This window comes from Callospermophilus lateralis, chromosome 13, assembly GCF_048772815.1.
Source record: "Callospermophilus lateralis isolate mCalLat2 chromosome 13, mCalLat2.hap1, whole genome shotgun sequence".
Taxonomy (NCBI): Eukaryota; Metazoa; Chordata; class Mammalia; order Rodentia; family Sciuridae; genus Callospermophilus; species Callospermophilus lateralis.
The window spans coordinates 38,641,469-38,664,124 of NC_135317.1; the positions used below are offsets into that span (position 1 = coordinate 38,641,469).

At 40.1% G+C, this 22,656-nt stretch overlaps 1 protein-coding gene across 1 annotated transcript in view; it reads left to right on the forward strand.

The window, feature by feature from the left end:
• Rsu1 (Ras suppressor protein 1) overlaps positions 1-22,656 on the forward strand; it is a 180,857-nt gene that overhangs the window by 21,301 nt on the left and 136,900 nt on the right. Inside the window, exons 4-5 of the mRNA XM_076872865.1 lie at positions 16,760-16,880; positions 21,842-21,960. Coding sequence (XP_076728980.1) covers positions 16,760-16,880; positions 21,842-21,960 — 240 coding nt within the window. The remainder of the gene's footprint in view (positions 1-16,759; positions 16,881-21,841; positions 21,961-22,656) is intronic.

Below are 22,656 nucleotides of genomic sequence, written 5' to 3' on the forward strand. Positions count from 1 at the left end.
TTCTGTACAGAGAAAATGACACTGTTTGTCTGGAAGTGTCTTCACTCAGGGATGGTAAAAGCCATGGTGACCAGAAATGCTGAACTGTTGGTTAATATTGCATAAAAAAAAAAAAAAAAAATACTTGTCAAAAGTATTAGCCTGAAAGTTCTTTGGTTTTTATCTAGGCTTCTTTTCAGGAAAGGAAGACTTAAATGTTGAATAGGTTTCCTTCCCTGCTTGATGGGGAGAAAAAAACCCAGATTGTCAGGTTCTATACATTTGCATCTGCATTTTGATAATATTTGAGGCTAGTCCCCCTCCCCACCTAAAACTTCTCCTGGGCATGAACAGTGTCGTGGTATGGTTAACATGCAGTGGAATTAATATCTGTTTTAATGAGAATATCTTAGGTGAATGATGGGCCATTTTATTCTTAGTGCTGTGGCTCTAAAGATTTTAATGACAGGGACCCTCTCTCCTTTCTCATTCCTAATTGACTGTCACATCTTTGAGCTCGCCATATTTCCTGCAGACTTGAATGGTTTTCTAATCATGTGGCAAGAATTTGTTCGAGTGCTTTCTGAGTCCAATGAAGTTGAGCAGAGTGTCATGTTGAGGGATTTGTGTTGTGAATTTATGTGTGTGTGCGTTATATATGGCTTGGAGCAGTGTCACAGAGCTGTTGATGATGGAGAATCAAGAGTGGCAGTGAGTGAGGCCCCTCATGTGCAGGAAACAGGCAGATTAGCTCATTTTTAGCTAAAGTGCAGATTTATACAGCAAAGGCAGAGTGACACAATGGTCACATATAAGTGGCAGTGGCCCCAGAAGCTGAAAGTGAGACCTGCAGGTCACGTGTGAACGTTATAATCTGCAACATGTTGTGAGTTTCCTTGTTTTTGTGAGACCCTAATCCCAGTTGTGAGGGGATTTGCCGTTTGTTTTGGATTTCTAAATTCCCCAAGACAGCAAAACATTCTTGACACTCTTCACTGCACAGTTTACAAAGGTATCGCTTAACTGATGCACTGACCATTGTTAGATCTGTGTCATTATTGTAACAAAACAGATTACGTGTAAGCGTGAAAGGCAAACCTGCCTTGTTCCTGTTATATCATCCATTGATCTGTCCTTTAAAAAAATTTTTCAAATAGTTGCAGTTTATTTCTTTTTTATCTGTTGGCGGAGAGAGAAATCTCAGGAATCAATGGATCAGTTTCTTTCTCCAGGCCTATGATATTAGATAAGTTAAGAGGGGCATAAATAAAAAGTTAAATGGTGTGGGCTTTTAAAGAGGCCATTGACCGTGAAAGAATCCAAACTTCATATTTCTCCCCTCCCTGTTTTTTTTTTTTTTTTTTTTTGTTCTTTGTTTTTTTCTCTCCATTTGAGACACTCTTGACCTAATCCAGTAAACTCTAATTAATTGTCTTGGTAAATTCTGTTTCAAGCCATTGCAAGTGGTGTCATTGACACCCAATCTGTTCCAATAAGGTCAAATTAGCATCTTTTACTATTTTTCTGGCATTTAAATGAATGACTTTGCTATGGTTTTTCAAGTGTTTATAGTAAATATGTCCATTTGATGGAAATATAAATATGCATTAAATGTAAGTGGCTGAGCACACCCTCCTGTCACTTTTCCGTCTAATCAGTGTCTTTCATTTTCCATTGTTTTTAATAGGGGCTGCCTGACAAGGCTATATTAAAACCGCTGGGACTCAAAAGATAAACCCCCCAGCACCCCCTTTTATCTCGCTAAAGTATTTGTGTTTTTCTCTTGCTCTGCCAATTATGCTGCTCTCTGACATTTCTGCTTGGTGCTTACAGAATGAGTGACTAGCCTACTCCAGCCGAGGCCTTGATCTGGGGACACTGTTCGACTCGGCTTACTTGAGTTAATATTTGCAGGGGCGTCTGATCGTTGTGCCACTGAGTTGAAGTCCCTTTTCTTGTTGGTGATTTTGACTTTGATAGGTAGTACACACAAGGCCATGGGAAAGCCTACAGTGGGCTGCATGATCCTGAAATTCCCCAAGATTTTGTGGGCAGAAATTCTTAAAGTTTCTTACCTACATAAAAATATTTCAAGTTGATCAAGCTATCACTGTTTGCGTGTCATCATTATTACAATAAAGCTGTTTAATTTAAACCTGGGGTACTGTGGCTGCGTTTGATGGGTTTGGTGAAGTCAGTGGGGAAATCAATGTCCACAGCAGCTTTCCCTGATTTGCATACGTGATGTAGTCAGGAGGTGGGACGCAGGAGCAAGTGGATCCTTTTACTACTGCCTTGCTTCTCTGATTGGCCAGGTGCAGGCTGGGAACCCAACAGGGGAATTCTGACCCAGTGGGTAGAGTTTCAGAGAGTGGATCCTTTTATTTTACCTTTTTTTTTTTTTTTTGCATTGCTGGTGATAGAACTGGGGTCTCATGCATGCTAGGCAAATGCTGTACCGCTGAGCTACACCCCCAGCCCGAGTAAAGATCCCTTCAACACGTTCGTCTCAGTGCCTGTTCACATCAGTGCACATGCCTAGTGCCAGGTGCTGTCTGCCTGATTTCCAGAGACTGCGCTGATCTAGCCCCACATCCCATCCAGCCTTCTTCCCCACGGCTGCTGGAGGAAGACTGTTTCTTCCCTGTGCACCTGTCTCTCTTCCCTCCTGCCTTTCCTACTTCCATCTGGAACAGCTTTTCCCTGTCCCCTCCTGGAGGCCCCCAACTGTTCTGCTCCACTTGGCAACTCTCTTCCCAGCCCCTGAGGAAACCCTGTAGGTTCCTCAGCCCCAGTGCAGTTCCTTGTCCTTGGAAAGGCTTTGTGTGCAACATGTTTCTTCTCTGTCCCCAACTAGAGTGGTTCAGCTTTTTTGAAAGCAGGAACCATTTCTTAGTCTGGTTTAGCACCTGGGCTGAGCGCATGGGGCTTTCCAGTTATTTCTGTGCAAACTAAAGGAAGGAGAGGGCTGACAGGGAACACCAAAGAGGAAACAAAGAGTGGGGACTATTGGGACCTGGCAGTTCCTTGGGAGTTAACTGATACAGGGACCTGAGTGGATCTGGCTGCCACAGACTTCTGTATTTTATTGGTCATATGTTCATTTCAGATGTGCTGGACTGTGAGTGCCCCAAAGAAATGCTGTGTTATGTCTTAGAAATTGGTGTCTGAACAAGCCAGCTTTTTTGTTGCTGTGACCAAAAGACCTGACCTAATTTTAGAGGAGGGAAATTTTATTTGGGGCTCATAATTTCAGAGGTCTCAGTCCTTAGATGATTGGCTTCATAGCCCTGGGCCTGAGGAGTGGCAGAACATCATGTGGAAAGATTGTGGTTGAGGAAAGCAGAGGGGGACATGGCATCAGGAAGCAGAGAGAGACAGAGCTCCGCTCACCAAGAACAAAATGTATATCCCAGTGACCGCTCCCTCCTCCAGTCATACCCTCCCTGCCTACAGTTACCACCCTGTTAAATCCATGCCATGGGATTAATGCACTGATTAGGTCAAAGCTCTCATTATCCAATCATTTCACCTCTAAACCCTCTTGCATTGTCTCACATGTGAGGTTTTGGGGACACCTTATATCTAAATTGTAACATTGTCCCCCTTACAGCTATTGGGGTCCTTTCATAATTGAGGAGGGATGCTGTGATGGCGTTCGGGTACACCCAGGTAGGTGCCTGGGATCAGAGCCACACCAGAGTGCTTTTCCCTACTCAGTAGCCCTTCTGGGCTTGGCTAAGTCCTCACTCAGTTTTACTTTTTCTCTTTACTACTCTGGGTCTCCCTGGGGGACAGGGTTGTTCCTCTTTCATTCAAAATTAGTTTTGTGTATATATGTGTCCAAATTATTCACTAATTTCCTCACACAGTTAATTAGTTAATCATGTTTCTTGTGGTGAGGAGCCCCATCTTCTACTCATTTTTTATTCCACCCCCACAAAAGTACTAAAAATATTTTAAACATGAATTAGGTACTCCGTACTGGTCAATTAATGGATTGATTAGGTGGCGAACTGTGCTAAGCCCCAGCAGTCTGAGATGACACACCCTAGGGCCTGTTTGCCTTCGTGATACTCCAAGAAGGGGACCTGGCAATTATTCCAAAGATTGTCTTTTTGAGTCTCTGTGTCCTGCTCTTTCTGAGGCCCTTTGCCTTCTTGGTGGTTACCCTCTCTGTTAAGTCAGTGTTACAGCTGAATCTTTCTCAGTCCTCTCGTTAATCCAATCCATGGGTTTGATGGTATTGGGGAATGTCAGCTTTGTAAATGTTTTTTCCTTTTTTTTTTTTTTTTTTTTTTTAAAGAAATTTCTTGTGGAGACAATCATTTAAAAAATTGTCCACTTGAGGTCACTGTTGAGATACGCATTTCCCATTCCCCCCAGGTCTAGTATCTAAAGATTAAAAACCAACTTAGTGATGTGAGAGAACATTTTTTGCAGGCTGTTTGGCTCAGTTTTGTATCACAGGACAAGTTACTGTTGCCATTTACATAGTATATTTTTATCACATTTTTGATAGATACATCCTATAGAAAGAGGTATGTTGTTGTTTTTTTAATTTGGCTCTTAAAAGTATATATTTGGTTTCATGTATCATTTTTTAAGTGTTTTTTTTTAATGGATACTTTTCTGAGTTAGAAACGTATCTTCATTTTCCATTATCTTTAAATTGGAAGAAGTATAGTACTTTCCATTGTATTTTGTATTGGACATTTGTGTGTGTGTGTGTGTGTGTGTGTGTGTGTGTGTTTTTAAGCCTGTGGAAAAAGGTTGAAAAATGTTTATGTAATCAGATTTTAATTCAGAAACAAATGTGGAAAAATTTATAAATGTTCATTTGGTGCATATTTATATTGATTCTTATATTACCAAATGTCACCGTATCGGAAAGACTTTTGCATTATGAAATGTATGTTAAACAGTACTGATAAAACCATCTCTGGGAATTCGTTTCTTTTTAGCATGAAGCTTTTTTTTTTAAGTTTTGAATGTAAATTTACACCTATAGCAACACTCATGAAAATATTGAAAGTACCTTATATAGGGCAAGATTATTTTTTATTTTATGACCCATGCATTAATAATGATTAAGCCCTCATCATTTTGTGCACTAAATACAAAAACTGCTGTTTCATTTTCTTCAGATATTGAGTAGCCCCTCAGTTATGTAAACCTTTCAGAAGTGGGTCTCTGAATAAAATTGTTTGGTCTTATACTTTAAAATATTAAAGCACTTCCTTCTTTCTTTTTCTTTCAGTGATGCTGAGGATAGAACCCAGGGCCTCATGCTTGCTAGGCAAACACTCTGTCGCAAGCTACACCTCTAGCTTCATACTTTGAACTTTTAACTGTCATGTAAAACCTTCTCCTGAGGTATTCTGGCAGTTGTGCCTGCCATGTTGGGTATTAGCTGTGACTAAATCTTGTCATTTAATGTATTGGAAATGGCCAGGAGGTGGTAAACCTAAGCTTTATGGGAAAACATGAGTCTTTTCAAAAGCTGTTTTTTATTAGATATAGCTAATGTATGAATTGGACATTATCAAACAAGAAAATATTAGGATAGTCTCTTCAGTGCTTTTAATAATTTCTTTACTAAGGGTAATTTCCAAGTACATAAAGAAGTTAAGATAAATACTTCTGAATTTTATTCAGATGTATATATTGATAGACTATCTACCATAGTATTACTATGAATAAAGCTGCATATTGAATATGAAAGTGTTGCATTGTCAAAATATGCAGATCCAGTTATAATGAAGAAAATTGAGCAGGTTTTTTTTTTTAATGTGATAAATTGAAGCCCTTTTCTATAGACATAATGGATTGTTGGGATGAGAGAGAAAAATTAACTGTCCCAATTCACAAGAATGACCTTCACCACTCTCTCAAGACCTTGCTCTTCCGAAGTCTCTAGTTATTCCCTCTTTCATAGATTATTTGTCATCCCTTATGCAAAAGTTCTTGTGCCTCGCTTGTATGAAATTAAACTACGAGGGGAATATGCAAAATAAATTGTCTCTGTGTCAGGAATTTATCTTGTGACAATATCAAAACAACTTGCTGTTTGCATTTTAACAAAGTCTAAATGTATTTATAATACAGAGGTTTTGATCAATAGCTTATTTTTTTAATTAGTGCACATTTATCAGTTTGTTACTGTGCCAACATTTGAAAGATTGAAGTTGAAAAAATGTATACTTAGTATTTTTGAGTCTGACAGCTATTTGTTAAACAATATCTATCTGTTGGTGGCAGTAGTCAGGTTATCTTGAAAAATCACCTACATTTGGGAATATGATGTTATTTTTTTGGTGTTAGTAAAGAAGCATGTGAGATCATCACATGGAAGTGTGTTGGCCCAGTGGTCCAGACCCTGTATAGGCCACGGCCAGTGGGCGACGTGGAGAAACTTCTTCATGGTCTCCACCCTCAGCTGACAGACCATGGCCCTTATGATTCCTTTGTTGCCGGCCCCACCCACCAAAGTCTCCTCTTCTAGAATCACCTTTGCCGGGAGCCTGCTCTGTGCTAAGAGGAAGCTAGCTGAAGCACAGTGTATTCCTTCTCTCTCAACGTATTTTTAAATGGAACAATGTCAGCCGTGACACATTGAGAACGGTGTCAGGCTGTGGGGAAAATAAGGTGGGATCAGGTGAGCCTGTCACTTTCCAAATTATAACTAGTCCATTTCGGGGGGCTGATCTTGAAAAGGGTTGCTTTTGCTCTTTACAATAGAACACCTGTCAAACAGAATTGATTAAATAGCAAAATATTACATGTATTTGGTATGTAGCCTGTTGCTCCTAGGGCCACGACCAACAGGACAATGTGAGGTTAAGCTAAGCACAAGAGAAATTGATGGAATGAACAGACTCTGTAAGCGAGAGATCTATGGGGCTATTGCTGGAGTATCATGGCATACTGTTTTACAGAATGTTTTTCTGTTTAACAAGTAGAAAGGAGGTACACTCTAAAATAATGGGAAGAAGTTTAGAAGAGCAAATGCATAAACTAGTACCAGTGCTTTGTTATCATGGTTGATATCTTGCACCGTGCATCATTGTGTGTGTGCTGTCCTTTCACATGATTGGCAGCACAGGTTTATTTAGACAGCATCACCACAGACACGTGACGAATGGGTTGCTCTAGGGTGTTAACGCTGGCTACCACATCCCTGGGTGATGGGAATTGTTCGGCTCTGTTGCAGTCTGGGGGACACTGGCACGCATGCAATCCATTGTTGACTGTATTTACATTTTTTGTTGACTCTTCTAATTAATGTGGTGTGTGTATACACGTCAGTGAGTGTGTATGGCATAGGGCAGCGTGGATGTCCTAAGAGGTTACAGTGCTTAGTTACTTATATTCCTTAGAGCATTTTTTCTTAGCTTTTCTTAAATCATTGGCTTTTTAAAAGAATAAAGACTGTGGCCATCCACAAAGAAATGCACATAAGGCTTATAAGCTTAGGGGTCTGTGGGTCCTGTTAAGGCCATCCATGAATTCTCTGGGGGTCTGTATATCTGAGGTTTAGAACTCTAGACGAGCAGAAGATAGCGCTAGTCTATTTGCAAAGCAGATGTACTGATGCTGTTTCTTAAAGGAGATGTTTCCTGGAAATTTGTACAAAACTTTAAGATGATTTTTTAATGCAGTGTGAAACTCATTCTTGATGGCTTTTAAAGAACGTTCATACTCACTGCCTTATTTATCTGCCTTAATTTTCTGTGTTTTAAAATAAGAATTTGTACTCTTGTAACCCCCGTCTTCTCTTCCCATTTCAGGTTTTCTTTCTCTTTCAGTCAGCCTCTAAGGACAAAACCACTCTGGTATGATTGACTCTCAGTTAAAAAACCCGTTGACCTCGTTTTCTAATATTTCCCGTCTGACCCCTCTTTTTGTTTTTGTTGTTGCCTTAGATTCCTGCCCCCCTTCCTATACGTTCCTTGTTCGAGTTACCTGATGGGTTTCTTATTTGAAACTATCTGTCCCTCTCTTGGAATCCTGCTCATACTCAGAAGCTTAGAGGAATCCTCATCTTTTCCAGAAAGTCCTCCTTTCCCTGCAACTGAACCAGCACTGCGTGGGAAATAGAATAGAAGGCACCCCACAGTCTCTTTGACTGTGAAGAACAACACCCCGCATGTGTAGTAACCTCAGTGGGAAACATTTACTGAACCCCTGCCCTGCATCAGGTCCAGGAAACAGGCTTAACATGGTTAAACAACAAGAGGTGAAAGGTGCTGGGCTTCCATGTGACTCCCAGCCTCTGCACCTGCCATTCTCCTGGCTAGAAGTGATGGATGTCTGTCCCAGTCAGGCCAACCACTGAGCTCTGTGGAAGGAACATTCTGTGGTCCCAGATCCTTACTTGTTCCTCAGAACGCCAAGGTGAATTCCTCAGGTAGATGACAGAGTTGTCTTTAGGGGGCTCATCAAATCCACTGTGTGAGTCCTATGGATTTTTCTCCTTCTAAGTGTCTCCCCCATGTCCCGTCCTTCCCTTCTCATCCAGTTACCCTTTCCCTCAGCTTCTAGGTATGGTCAGTTAGAAAGAGATGCAGCCCAGTGTGGCCTCTTACGGAAGTAATTCTGCATTATAAAAGAAGTATAAAAGAAGACAGAAGCCCAGGGCAGAGTATGCTTTGCATTTACATAATACATACATACACATAAAAGTCTAAGTAGCCCTCTTTCTAACACTGAGCTTGCTTTCTCCATTGAGTGAAGGTTTTTTGTTTTTTTTTGTTTTTTTTTTTTGGTGGTCTTCTTTTCTCTCTTGTTTCTCTTGGTGTCTGGGGACATCTTAGGCATTTTTTTTTTTTTTTTTTTTTTTGGCAGATTCTCTGTCTCTTTCTTACCCTTTACCAGATGTCACTTCCTCCCTAGGCCTGAGAATGCCATTTTCTTTCCTCTCCATTTGCCTCCTCCCACCCAGCTCCCAATTTACAGCTGTCTGTTGGGCGTATGACCCTGCAGACCATGCATGCTGGGGTACACATCCTGGCAGGACTGGAGTGAAAGTCAGACCCTGTGTTCCTGCAAGAAGTCAGTCTTTGCAGGTGCACCTGAAGATCGCACAGACGGTTCTGTGTCTCTTCTGCCTGGAAGGTTGATATAAGATGCCAACATTAGTTTTTGCATCCTCAGAGGAGAGGAAACCCATGTTTGCCAGCTTCTTAGGTGATTTGTTTGGTTATGCATATATACTCTTAAAGCTCAGGGATATATATTTTTGCATGTTTGGCTTTATATTCTAAAATCTACCTGATTGCTTGTTTGTACCTTTCACCCCTGATTTTTATATAATTGATTATTCTCATTGCTGCTCCTGAAAGAGTGTTTTTTCTGTGTGTGGTGATTAAGTCAGGGATATTTTTGGTTATTTAAAATTACTTAAGCTGCAGAATCCTAAGGAGGATAATCCATGGAAGGATACAATAAGTATATACTTTGGGACGTGGGTGCTCAGCACAGGCTTGTTGGTTAACCAAAAGGAGTATTACCATCATTATTCCTAAATATAATAATATTTGGGGAGATGTTGGCTTTTATTGAGGTGGATGCTTAGATATTTTGCCATTTTATTTTTACCTTGAGGAACATGTAGAACCTTCTAAATGAGAATTTGCTCCAGTGTTTCATAAACTTTATGTTTTTAAATAACCTATAACTACTGTAATTCACTGCTTTAATAGCTGCTTGGGGGCCAATCCCATAAAATTCGTGAAGCCAGTTATCATTAGTATACTTTTGAACTTCAATCTCTTATGGTAATATATAATTAGTTCATTATCCACCTTGTGGTTTTGGCCAGAAAACAAAGGTAATTAATCACTATAAGTACGAATGACCTTTTTTTTGTATATAAAATTGTGAAGAGCATAATTATTTGTATGCAAGAGTAAAGATCCTTCTTTACATGAAATCATTAAAATGGCATTGAAGGCTATGATTCCCAGTTTGCTGAAAGAATTGACGTGTATATAATTAGTCTAGACATTACCTCTGTGGTGTGAATAGACTGATGTTTTCCACTTGCTGTAGCTAAGGATTAAAAGGACTGTGCTATTTCTTTGACCAGGAATGCCCCAAGTCCTATTTCATTACAGTTTCTGTTAATTTGGTTTCTTTCCACTTTTCCTGGTTCAGGCCAAAGAGGACGATTGTCATACAATATATTGTATGACAATTGTATTCATCACATATTAAGGCAAAGAAACATTTGGTTTCTTTGTTTTCTTTTTAGTGATTGTTTTCTTCCATACTGACTGTGTAATAAGTCATTTCACTCATTTTCCTGTAGTCTTATGGTTTTGGGGGGATGGGGGGTGGGGGAGGGTACCAGGGCACTCAAACACTTAGCCACATCCCCAGCCCTATTTTGTATTTTATTTAGAGACAGAGTCTCACTGAGTTACTTAGCACCTCGCCCTTGCTGTTGCTGGCTTTGAACTTGTGATCCTCTTGTCTCAGCCTCCCGAGCTGCTTGAGATTACATCTCATGTTTTTAATAATATTTCTAGTTATGGTAGTACAACCTAAGCTAACTTAGTATCCTTTACTATTCTTTATGCTTTTCTTTTAAAAAGAAAAACTAGTAGGAGCATGCAGTGATGTAAAAATTCCACTAGACATTTTCATTTGTTATGGTAGCAGACAGAAGTATCTTGTTTTTTTGTCAGGTGTACTGACACCCACTTGTAATCCCAGGGACTCAGGAGGCTGAGGCAGGAGGATCTCAACATTGAGGTCAGCCTGGGCCACTTACTGAGGCCCTCAGCAACTTGGCAAGGCCCTGCCTCAAAATAAAAATATAAAAAGGGTTTGGGGTGTAGTTTGGTGGTAAAGCTTCACTGGGTTCAATCCATAGTACCAAAAACAAAACAAAATAACAAATCTCTTTTTTAATGTAAATATGTCAGATTTTTAGAATCAGGCCTGTTAGCTCTATTTCACTATGATATTATTGGAGCCTGATGGCTTAAGTTATTGAGGTGGATGCTTAGATATTTTGCCATTTTATTTTTACCTTGAAGTGTAGGTGGTGACACTTTTGCATCTCTGTAAATGGGTAAAAGATGGGTGTTGCACCCACTGCAGCCCTGGGCATGTACACCACAGTGCCACCTACTGCCTTAGCCCTCTCTGTGGACGGTTGGCTCCCATGAAGCACCTGCTCCAGCTTCCCCTTGTCTTACCCCTGTGATAATTTGCAACCCATTATTGGCTTCTGGTAATGGATGCAAAGGCTGGATCTTGAATCCACTTTTTTTCAAAGAAACATACAGCTGGGTCCCCTGGCTTTCATACCCTAAACTAGCTCTAGCCCGGGAATTGCCAGAGCTCAAAACAGCTTTTGGTGTTTCTGCAAAAAATAATTGGGCATAGCATAACTGTCACCACCCAAGAGTTGGGTGGAGGTGGTAGAGTGAGGTCACCTCCGGATTTCATGCTTGGGCTGGTGATGGAAACCCACATGTGTTCTGAGGAGCTTCTGGTTCCTGGCAGCGTGGGTGTTAACATGGTGCATAGTCTATTACTGCCCTTCTGTAGCTGAAGAGGACCCGGCTGTTGGTGCTAACCATATGGCTCTAAAGACCAATGCATGATCCCCCTGACCGTTCTGTGGGCTGCACCCGGTGGATCTCCCTTCCTTATGTTTTGCATGGCGCCTGCTGTTCCCAGAGCCTGTCACTCTTCACAGTTTTGTTTCTTTGCCTCGGGGGCCAAGATGCTTTTGCTCAAAAAGCCCCTGATGGGTTGCACCCAAGTCTGCCAGAAGTCTGCCAGTGCTGTCACTTCCCCGCCCTCCACTGGCATTCTTCTGTTAGGCCTCAATGTTTTCGAAGCCAAAAGTATAACAAGTGACAACTCTGTACGTGACCACACTTGGTCATGATGAATTTGCTGCTTGATTCACTGAACTAGGGAATATAGGGCGTTTCTTCCCTTGAAGGTTGTGCATCTTCCTGATAACTGATGTCTCCATAAAAATATGCATTGGATCAGCACATTGGCTAGAACGGTTTGAATGTAGCGCCCAGGTTGAGGGGATTGTCTACCTGGTGTATCTTGTTTTGTTCACTTTTTAAGTCAATCTGTAGGTTCAGTAGGAGTCTGAAGGTAGATAAGCTCGATTATGACACTCATCATTGTTACTGTGTGGGATAAGGGAAATAGGCATTGCATTAATGATCTTAACCTTGCTAATGAATTAGAAGTTCTCTGGACCAAAATATGGTTTCCAGACCAGCAGCATCAACTTCACCAGGAGCATGTGGGAAATGCAGGTTCTACTGAATCAGGAGCTCTAGGGTGCCCCTGTCCAGGTTTTCATGAGCCTCTGGTTTATTCTGATGTGCTTCATAGTTTGAGATCCATTGCTGTAGATCAGCACTGCCAATGGAACATTCTGCAATGTGGAGAAGTCCAACCCGGGAGCAAATAGCCACAGACTCTTCTAGTATGGCTAGTGTGACCCAATGATGGAACTATTTATCTAATTATGATTAATCTAGGTTCAAATGGCTACATAACTAGTCGGTGCCCACTGGATAGTCTAGCTCTGGAGCATATCCTATTTGCTATTTTATGGGTAAACTCCCAAAATGCTATAAAAATACATTATTGGTTGCAGAATGGTTAATTTTATGAAAAAAAAAAAAAAAGTCCTCCTAGAGTGAAACTCCTGCTGCTGTGTCAGTAGTTTATTTTGATTGTTCTGGTTCTTTTTGGGGGAGGGCTGTTCACTAGAGGCTAGCTAGTTAGGAAGCCTGTTCTTAAGAGTAATACTGATGGTGTAAAACGTACTTCAAGCGTGTGCCACCTGGTAAGTAAGTGTAACTGCTGAGAGTGGGCACAGGTCCTTCTAGAAGGAGTAAAACTGTAAGGAACAGAGCTGTGTGCAAAGTGAGGTGGAGAAAGGGAAGCATGTTGTGAACTTTCCTGCCTGAGGGAACTTTTAAAGGAGCTGTTAATGAGTCCTTCACATACTTTGAACTTCTTGTGGAATCATCCAGAAACTTTGGGTATGTGTATGTTTGTGCGTGCACATGCTACATTGCTGAGTCTGGGCCAGCCTGTGAGATAGATGAAACTCTAGAATAATATTCAGGTTCTTTGACTTGGGAGAACTTGAAGGAAAAAGGGTCATGCTGAGCTTGTTATCTGAATCCTTACAAATCCTGGAAAATAATTTTGAAACCAGGCTTTGGGCAAGCTACTAGGCTGACATGGCTACAATGATGTTGTCTTTTCCAGAACACCAGGAGAAGTCCTGGGCTGAGTCCGCCTGAGGTTGTTGGTCCTGTGATTGGAGCAGAGTTGACATTTAGAAACCAGGGAACAACTAAGAATGGTTAGAACCTTTCTCCCACATCTAAAAATTAAAGGAATCGTCTCTGGTGAAATAGAAAATGATACTGAATTCTTTGTTGGAAGGAAAGTTCTACATGACTGAACTTCCTAATTGGGGGTCCATTGTTGCATTATTTAAATCCATTATCATAGATTTTCATAATTCATATCTCTTCTTAGAATCATAGAGTCTTAAAAACAGCTGGAAGACAATTTAGAAATGGCTATAATCCAGCTTTCTCATTTTATCTTTGAGGAAATGGAGGCTCAGAGAGGTTGTGTGTTGAGTAAGACACACACACAGCATGTACAGGGCTGAGTTGGAAGGGGCCTGTGTCAGCCCTCCAAGGACCAGGCCAGGGCACACCCAGTGGGTCAGACAATGCACTGCTAATCTGTCCCTTCTGTGTGCTCAGCTCCATGTTGTCTCTAGATTGTGTGGGTATAGCTGGTCTGGAAAAGGAATGGCTTGGGAGCATAATAAGAAATACATTGATGCTCATTGTCTAGCTATATTTTAAAATGCTGCTTTTTGAGAACGTGTCATGTAAATATCTTGAAAAATTCCAGTAGAGGATTTTGACTAGTGAAACATTGCATCCACCTTCTCAAAATAGTTAAAATTATTTGTGCTGTGTAAGTGTATGAATTAGTCATTGCACAATTTGTATCCACTTTTTTTTTTATTTTTCAGGGATAATTTTGTTAGGATTTGCTTGTTTCCCAATCACTAAGCCTATTTCAGTTTTGACCTTGATATCCCTTCTTTTGTTAGTTACTTTCTTTAAATAACATAGCTAACTTTATCTCCAGAACATTGTAATGCTAGATGCAGAGTATGGCACTGAGCTCATAATGAGCCCTCTCTGTTGGCTGGAAGAATGAATGGAATCCCACCCAGACAGGTATGAGTGTTAACTTTCTTTTGATTTTTACTATGGTGAGGGAAAAAATTCTGTAGGTTAGAAAGAATATTGGCCATGTGATTCCCCCTCTCCCCCTTAAGCTTGGATGGAGTCTTTAAAAATTCACATGCACACCAAAAGGCTGGGAGAGGTTTGGTAAATTGAATGTGGGCTTATTGTTTGTGTCCACAAAACAAAGTCCTAAATCACATTTAGCATAATTTGTGGTTTTAAATTGGACTGATTTAGCAAGGAAAGTGAAATAATCTCTCATCCTGTCAAAAAGGCGATACCTTTAGACCAGCATTTAATTGCATTGACAGAGTAACTTTAGGGAGGCGGCAGTAATTCTGGCCACATTATTCTTGGTTTGTGGCTAAATTGAGATCATCATTTTCTCCTGGTTTCACTAACTTTCTTTATTGCTCTTCAAGCTAATCAGATGAGTGTAGTGAGAGTAGACTTAGTGGTAGCTGGAGGCTGAACCAGGGGAAAGCTGGGTAAGTGAAACTTACTTATGGTCAAGCAGGGAACAGGGGAAGATGACGCCCAGCGACCCAGCAGGCAAAACCAGGTAATTTTCTTGGTAATTGTTTACGATAAAGTGAGCACCTAAAATCTTACCTGTACTGTCCACATTGTACAGGTAAGATTCATGGATTGGTGTCCAAGTGTAATTTTGGAGGTGACTCGCAGCTGCCCAGATTATTCCATGAAAATCTGTGTTTATTTCCAGCCACTTCTGGAATCATTGCAAGGCCCAGTCACTGGATTACTGCCCCCTGCTGGTGGATCTTAGTCCAGAATGATCCATAGTCTTCATTTCCTCCTTGGAACGAAAACATTTACCAAGTCTCACCACTAACAGAAGTCAGGTCATTGATGCCTTAGGTATTTCTTAACACTGAAAAATGATTCCTCAGAACTGATGAGAGTGTAGTGTGCCTGTTCTCTTTACCTGTTCTTCTGGGAGTATAGGCTGGTGTTCTTGGAACTGCTATCCCCTTAAATATTTCAGATGCGTGTTTGGATTTTTACACCCTCCTTGGTAGTGGTTCTAAGCATAGCTGCCCTGGGTTCTGAGTTTAGGTATGACCAGCCGGCAGGCAGGTTGGCTTTCCCGGGAGGGACTTGTTGTGGGAAGGAACCACACTCACACAAGACATGACCCACTTCCTTGTGCTGGACTTAGCTTATGTCAACAATTCCACTTATCTGAGTAGTCTTGGTATTAGAGTTCACATGAACCACAGGCAAGCTCAGGGCACATATAAAATATTTGTAGAAAAACTGAATAGCAAATGGATAGGAAAATGACAATTTATTGAAAGACTCTCTGCTGTCAATTAAGAGTTAGACAGTTGTCTGTCAGTGTCCTTGGAGACCTGGCTCCAGAAGCCCCTTGAATAACAAAATCCACGGATAGTCAAGTCCCTTATATAAAATAACAGTATTTATTTATAACCTATACACATATACTTTAAGTCCTTTCTAGGTGACATAATATCTAATATGAGGTAAATACTATATACATAGTTATAATACTGCATTATTTATGGAATAATGACCAGGAAAAAAAGTCTCTGTATATTCGGTACAGATGCATTTTTTCCCCAATATTTTTGATCCACGGTTGGTTGAATTCATGGATGAGGCATATATTGATGCTGAGGCTGCCTGAACTTTGGAGGTAACGATGCCTTTGGCTTTTACATTGGTTGTTTTCAGGTCTAGAATGTCAGGAGTGAGGGATCCTTTTGGATCCCTGGTGGTTTATTTTTCCTTTGATCTGCATACTTCTATTCATAGCATGCTACTGAGTTGGCTTTTTGTATTTCTGTATAATAACATTGTATTGATCAGTTTCTAATCTGATGTGACCTGTGTGTGTGTGTGTGTGTGTATTGATCAAAGAATATTACTCCAGAGGCCAAAAGTCAGAAACCATGTAGTCTGAATATTTGATCAGTTAAGGGTGAAGCTGGAATTGTGATTTAGTACAACGTTAAAGACAACAGCTCTTCAGATACTGGTTTGTTTAAAAAGGCTTGAATGCATCATCACTCAGGAAGGGACTTGGGGGTTTGCCATCTTTCTTCTGGTGGAGATGCATGGGAACAGAAAGGAAGAAAACAATTGTGCTTACTCGACATAGAACGATTGGACGTATATATACTTAGTAATATTCACTTTAGGCTGCCTGTGGCACAGAAATTCTTTTTTGTCCTTTCTTGTTCCCTGCTCTCCTCTTCACTGTCCCTCTGATTTGAATGATGCCAAGAATTTTTTTTTTATCTAATTGTACAGGGAGGAAACACACCCACTTCTGCTCTGTGGTGAGTTAGTTCCTAAGAAAACCCTACACAAAACCTATAAGACCTGTGTGTGAATTGGAGGGTCACATTGGAGTTTGATTTCTCCTTCCTTTGAAAGAAAAGTGGAATGTGTTGCTGGCATTCCTGGCTAGGAGGGAGGTTCCTGGATTCTCACTCTACACTTTGTTTTCATAGCTGTGCCACCAAACATAGCCGAACTGAAGAACTTGGAAGTGCTTAACTTCTTTAATAACCAGATTGAGGAGCTGCCCACACAGATCAGCAGCCTTCAGAAACTCAAACACCTGAACCTTGGGTGAGTACTGGAGGGTGGGAGAGGAAAGGAAGGTGAGGAAGGAAGTGGAAGGGAAGCCCAGCGTGGGGGCGGGGGGGGGGGCTGCCATTTATAGTATTGCACAGAAGTGGATTTCTAATTTCTTTTTATGTTTTAGGTTTTCAAAAAAGTTTTATTGTTTTAATATATCCTTTCAATGGCCTGCATTAGTGCAGATCTACTTGAGAGCTAATTGAGAAGCTAATTGTTGGCTCAATAAGGGAGTTTTTTACTGTATTTTGTTTCCAATAAAATTTTATTTCAGTTGTGTTGACCAGGAAGGGACTTATTTGGCTAACATTAACTGCCCAGACAAGTCATAATGTAGCTGCTCCCCTGCCCACCCTGTACTAAGTAGAAATAGCTTACAAAGTACCTTCTTACCAATTTGAAGTTGGACATTTGTCCTTTCCCTTATTTATTTATTTTTGAATGGGTTGTATTTTTTATTTGTTTATTTTTAAAATTTTCTTAGTTATTGATGGACTTTTATTTTATTTACTTATTTATATGTAGTTCTGAGAATCAAACCCAGTACCTCACACATGTGAGGCAAGCGTTCTACCACTGAGCCAAAGCCGCAACCCCATATTTTTGTTTTTTCCATATTTTATCGGTACATTATAGTTGTACATAAGGTAGAATTTGTTGTTACATATTCAGATGTTGTTACATATGCACACAGTATGAATTTGACCCCTGTCCTTCCCCAGAATTTCCCATTTCCCTACCCCTAATCCCTTTCCCCTCCTCTATTGATCTCCCTTTGATATTCATTATATGCCTCAACATATCTTTATTTTTCTTTTTCCTCTGTAGCTTCCACATATGAGAGAGAACACAGTACCCTTAACCCTTCTGAGTTTGGCTAATTTTGCTTAATCTAATGGTCTCATGTTCCATTTATTTTCCTGCAAATAACATAATTTCATTTTTCTTTATGGCTGAATAATCTCCAGTTTGTATATATCCCACATTTTCTTTATCCATTCATCCATTGGAGAACACCTAGGCTGATTCCATAGTTTATGTATTACGAGTTGTGCTGCTATAAACGTGGGTATGATGTATTACTATAGTATGACGACTTTAACTCTTCAGGACAAATAGTGAGGAGTGGTTTGTGTGGGTCACATGGTGGTCCCATTCCTAGTCTTTTGAGTAGCTTCCATACTGGTTTCCACAGTAGCAACCTACTTTTCTTGCTGCAGATCTGGAGATGGTATCCCATCAGGCAACGGAGAAAAGAGAGGCTCCTACATTTTAAATCTTGTTTTTGAAGATTATTAAGTACTAATGTATAATTTGTATGTAAGTAAGAAGCTAAAATTAGACATGTATGTACATTCTTACTGTTAATTCATTCATTTATTAAGATAGTTCTGTATATTTCCATCATTATGTATCTGGTGAGCAGGACATAGTAGTTATTATTGTTACTCTAACTTTTTTCTTTTTTCATATATTTCTTGTCATGTAAGTTCCTATTCTATGTCAGGAGCTTTTGCTAGTCTTGGGGATGCAATGTGAAAATCATGGTTTGCATCTTAGGCATGAGAGCAGGGCCTGTGGGCAATCAGCAGCAATGGTCCAGCAGGGTCACAGGTGTGCTGGGGCAAGTAGGGCCACAGAGGGAGCAGAGAGAGGAGCAGGCTGGCCTTCCTGTGATCCTCAGAAGGGCTCACATAGGTGGGATTGGAGTTGAGGCTTGAGGCCCAAGAAGGAATTTATCAGAAAGCAGCAAGACATTTACTAGAAGCAGCAAGGCATCTCGGGTTGATAAAGTGACATATTTAAAACTCAGAGCACTGTACCACATGTCTTACAAAGTCTTATTGCAAGTTTATTTGTGTTGCTGAGTGTCAAGTGTGTGACAAGGGATGATCGGTGAGAGGCAAGGCTATAGATAATTATGAATGTGTCTCTGCTGCTCTTTTGTTTGGGGAGGATGGCACTGGGGGTTCAACCCAGGGTACTTGACCTCTGAGCTACATCCCCTAACTTTTTTATTTTTATTTTGAGGCAGGGTCTCACTAAGTTGCCCAGGCTTGAACTTGGAATCATCCCAAGTAGCTGGGATTACAGGGAACACACCATGCCCTGCTCTGCTGCTCATTTAATGAGTTTATTGAACTCCCAGCCAGGTATCAGGTATTATTCTCAGTACTACTTACCAGCCCGTACGGAGCTCATGTTACAGTTTAGGAACCTAACTATAAACAAATAGACGTCAATCGTGGCAGGGAGTCAAAAGTGCCATTGAAGGGAGCTTGGATTTTTATCCTGCTGAACATTGAGAAGTTTGCACAGCAGATTAGTGGATATGAGAAGAGGTCAGATTTTTGTATGAAAGGTCAGTGTGGAGGATGATTGGCAGGGGCTGGAATGCAGATCGGGAGGCCATTGAGAACACCAGCTTGGCATTCCTGGGGAGCTAGGGTGGTGACAGTGGAGGCAGGAGAAGGATTTCGTGGGAAAAACATGAGGAAAACTGAAGACAGTAACAGAGGGGATGGGGGGATACCCAGAGCTGTGTTGGGCAGCTAAAATAGAAATATAAATGGAGATGAGTTTGGGAAGATAATGAGCTTGGGTTTTATTCAGTTGGATTTGAGGTTCCGTAGGACAGAGTGGTAAACTTTTGTTTTTCATCGTGTACATCTTAGTTTTACTTGTTCTCTCTGGAGTTTGCTTTTTTGGCTCTTGGTGTTTTATCAATTGTATAAACCTTTCTGTATTTAATTGCATAGTTGCATAGGTGGGGTCGTCAAAGTTTGCACCAAAGTTGTTAGTTCTCTGTAAAAGAAATCAGGATAGATTTCAATAAAGGAACTCTATCCTCAAATGGTGTAAAGAATTATACACATACAACAAGACAAGGTTAAGGCAAATTGTAGAGAGGATTCCTTAGAATAAGCAGCCAGAATAAAAATAGGCCCTCAGGAGACTATAAAACTGAGCAGTTAGGCAACACATATTTAGGGTCTAAAGGGGACCCTCAACCAGAATTTACTTTTAAAGTTGTATAATTTGCTGTTTATTCTGATGCTCACAAGACCAGCTATTCTGGAATAATTTTGGACCTGATTGATTGCTAGAGCTCATCTTGCACACACTTAGTAGTTAATGAATCAAGTGAAATACTGGACATAAATGTGCTTCACAAATTTTGAATTCATAGAAAATATGAGTAAATATTGTTCATGATAGTAAATAGTCATTGAGGTCATTTGCCTTGTGTGAATTCCACCTGGAACTTTCCTGCCTGAGAGACAGAATCCACTTTCTTCTAGTTTTTCCTTCAACTGTCCTTCTTATGAGGCCTGATTGGTGGAGTTGGACAGCGCTGTATCTGTTAGAAGAAGGATTGGTGACTAGAATGACCTTTATTATCACGTCCCTCCACATTTTAGTAATTGTCAACTTGTATTAAAGCTTTTTAATTGGCTTTTAAGTTTGCTCTGGGGGACAGTATTTAAAAAAATACATACGAATTATGTATGTGTCCTAAAATGTACCATCTTAACCATTTAGCAGTATATGGTCGAGTGAGTGGTAAATATTTTCACATTGTTGTGCAACCAAGCTCCAGAAGTTTCTGGTTTTGCAGGCCTGAAACTCTATACCCATTAAACAACTCCTTCCCTCCTCTCCCAGCCCCTGGCAGAAAACACTCTAATTGCAGATGGTTTTCAATCTTAGTAATTGTACATCAGAAAATTGATATCCTCCTCCCATTAAAAAGAATGAATGAAGTAGCCAGGTGTAGTGGCACATGCCTATAATCTCAGTGACCCAGGATGCTAAGGCAGGTTCAAGGCCAGCTCAGCAACTTAGCAAGGCCATATCTCAGTACAAAAAGTAAAAAGAGCTGAGGGTGTAGCTTAGTAGTAAAGCATCCTTGGGTTTAGTCCCTGATACCAAACCAAACCAAACCAAAAACCAGACACACACACACACACACACAAACACACACACACACACACACACACACACACGAATAAATGAAATAAAAAGTCCAAAATTGTGAAATATTATTGATACATTCATAGAGAAGTTTTTCTCTAGGTGACAGATATTTTGTGATAGTTTGTTTCTACATAAAACCGTAATTGAAATTGACCATTGGAGAACATGAGTCCAAGAAATTTTCAAATGTGTCACAAAAATATATATTCTCTGATAAAAATTATTATACCATGTGAGTGACAAAAATTATTATACCATGTGAGATAAATATACTGCATGATCTCACTTATGTGTAGGATGTAGAAACCCAAATTCTCCAGGTGCATTGATACATGCCTGTAATCCCAGCTACTCCAGACACTGGGACAGAGGTCACAAATTCAAGACCAGCCTCAGCAATTTAGCTGGACCCTTTCCCAAAATAAAGGGGATTAGGGATGTAGCTCAGTGGTAGCACCCCTGGGTTTAATCCCCAGTGGGGAAAACAAAGAAGAAAAAAAGTTAAACTCAGAATAAAATGGGGGCTACCAGAGTCCCAGTGGAAGGGGGAGTGGGGAGATGTTAGTCAAAGCACATAAAATTTCAGTCAGACGGGGAGTGAATATTGTGCATCATGGTGATGAATGGCTTATTTGAAAGTTGCTGAGAGTAGTGTGTGTGTTTGTATGAGTGTGTTTACATACTCATACATGCTCAAACTATATCTAAGACATAATATGTATGGGCGATAGCTTGATTTAGCTGTTTGACTTTGTAGCCATTGCCCCATGCTGCTCAGCATTAGTATGTGCAATTCTTGTCAGTTAAAGAAATTTAATAATAAAAATTTGAAAAGTAACATAAAATGCCCCTAGAATCTTGGCATCCCTTGTAGACAGACCCTCAGCCTGTCCAACCAGGTTTAGTGTGAATATGCAGTATTGCGTGTAAACATCTTTTGCATGTGATGACGGGTTTTTCTCCCCCGATGACAGGATGAACAGGCTCAACACTCTGCCTCGAGGATTTGGCTCTCTTCCAGCTCTCGAGGTCCTGGACTTGACTTACAACAACTTGAGTGAAAATTCTCTTCCTGGAAATTTCTTTTACCTTAGTAAGAAACTTTTAATTCTATAAATCTTTTTAACATGGTACTTTGCATTCTAAGAGTGAAATTTATTTGCCAGGGCCCAAACTCTTAAGAGAAATTATGAGACATATATATTTTTTTCTTTACAGACTCCTTTTGAATATTCTTTCATAGCTCAGCAGTATGTATATTTGATATATAGTTATCTGACACCTCTGGGCAGGAGTGGACTTAGTAACGTCATATTAACTTTCTGAGAGAGATTTTTGTACCTAAATGAGATCAAGTCTCACATTTAGCTAAGAAATTTGACTTTCTTTTTTAAGAATATGCCAGACTCCCATGTTGCTATTAATTCTTTGTAGGATATTTGCTTAAAGATATTCCAGACAATTATTTATGAAAATACCATTAATAAACTGTTGGGAAAATTTTAAAAATTTCTAGCCAGGATTCTGATTTTAAGCCTTATAAAAAATACTTTACTGGTGTTGTCAGTTTTTTCAGTACGCAAACATGAAGCAATTGTTGGTAATAGATGAATATACTTTATCTTTTTATATACAAACAAACTTCTTGTTGCAGGTTCTCCTTAAAGTTAGGAAAAACTTAATTTTCTAGGAACTCATGAAATATTTAGGAAAAGATTGCCTCCTTTAAATGAATATTCTACTTCTCCAAATAGCAACATCTCAGGCTTGCAGAAAATCTGAATTTTCC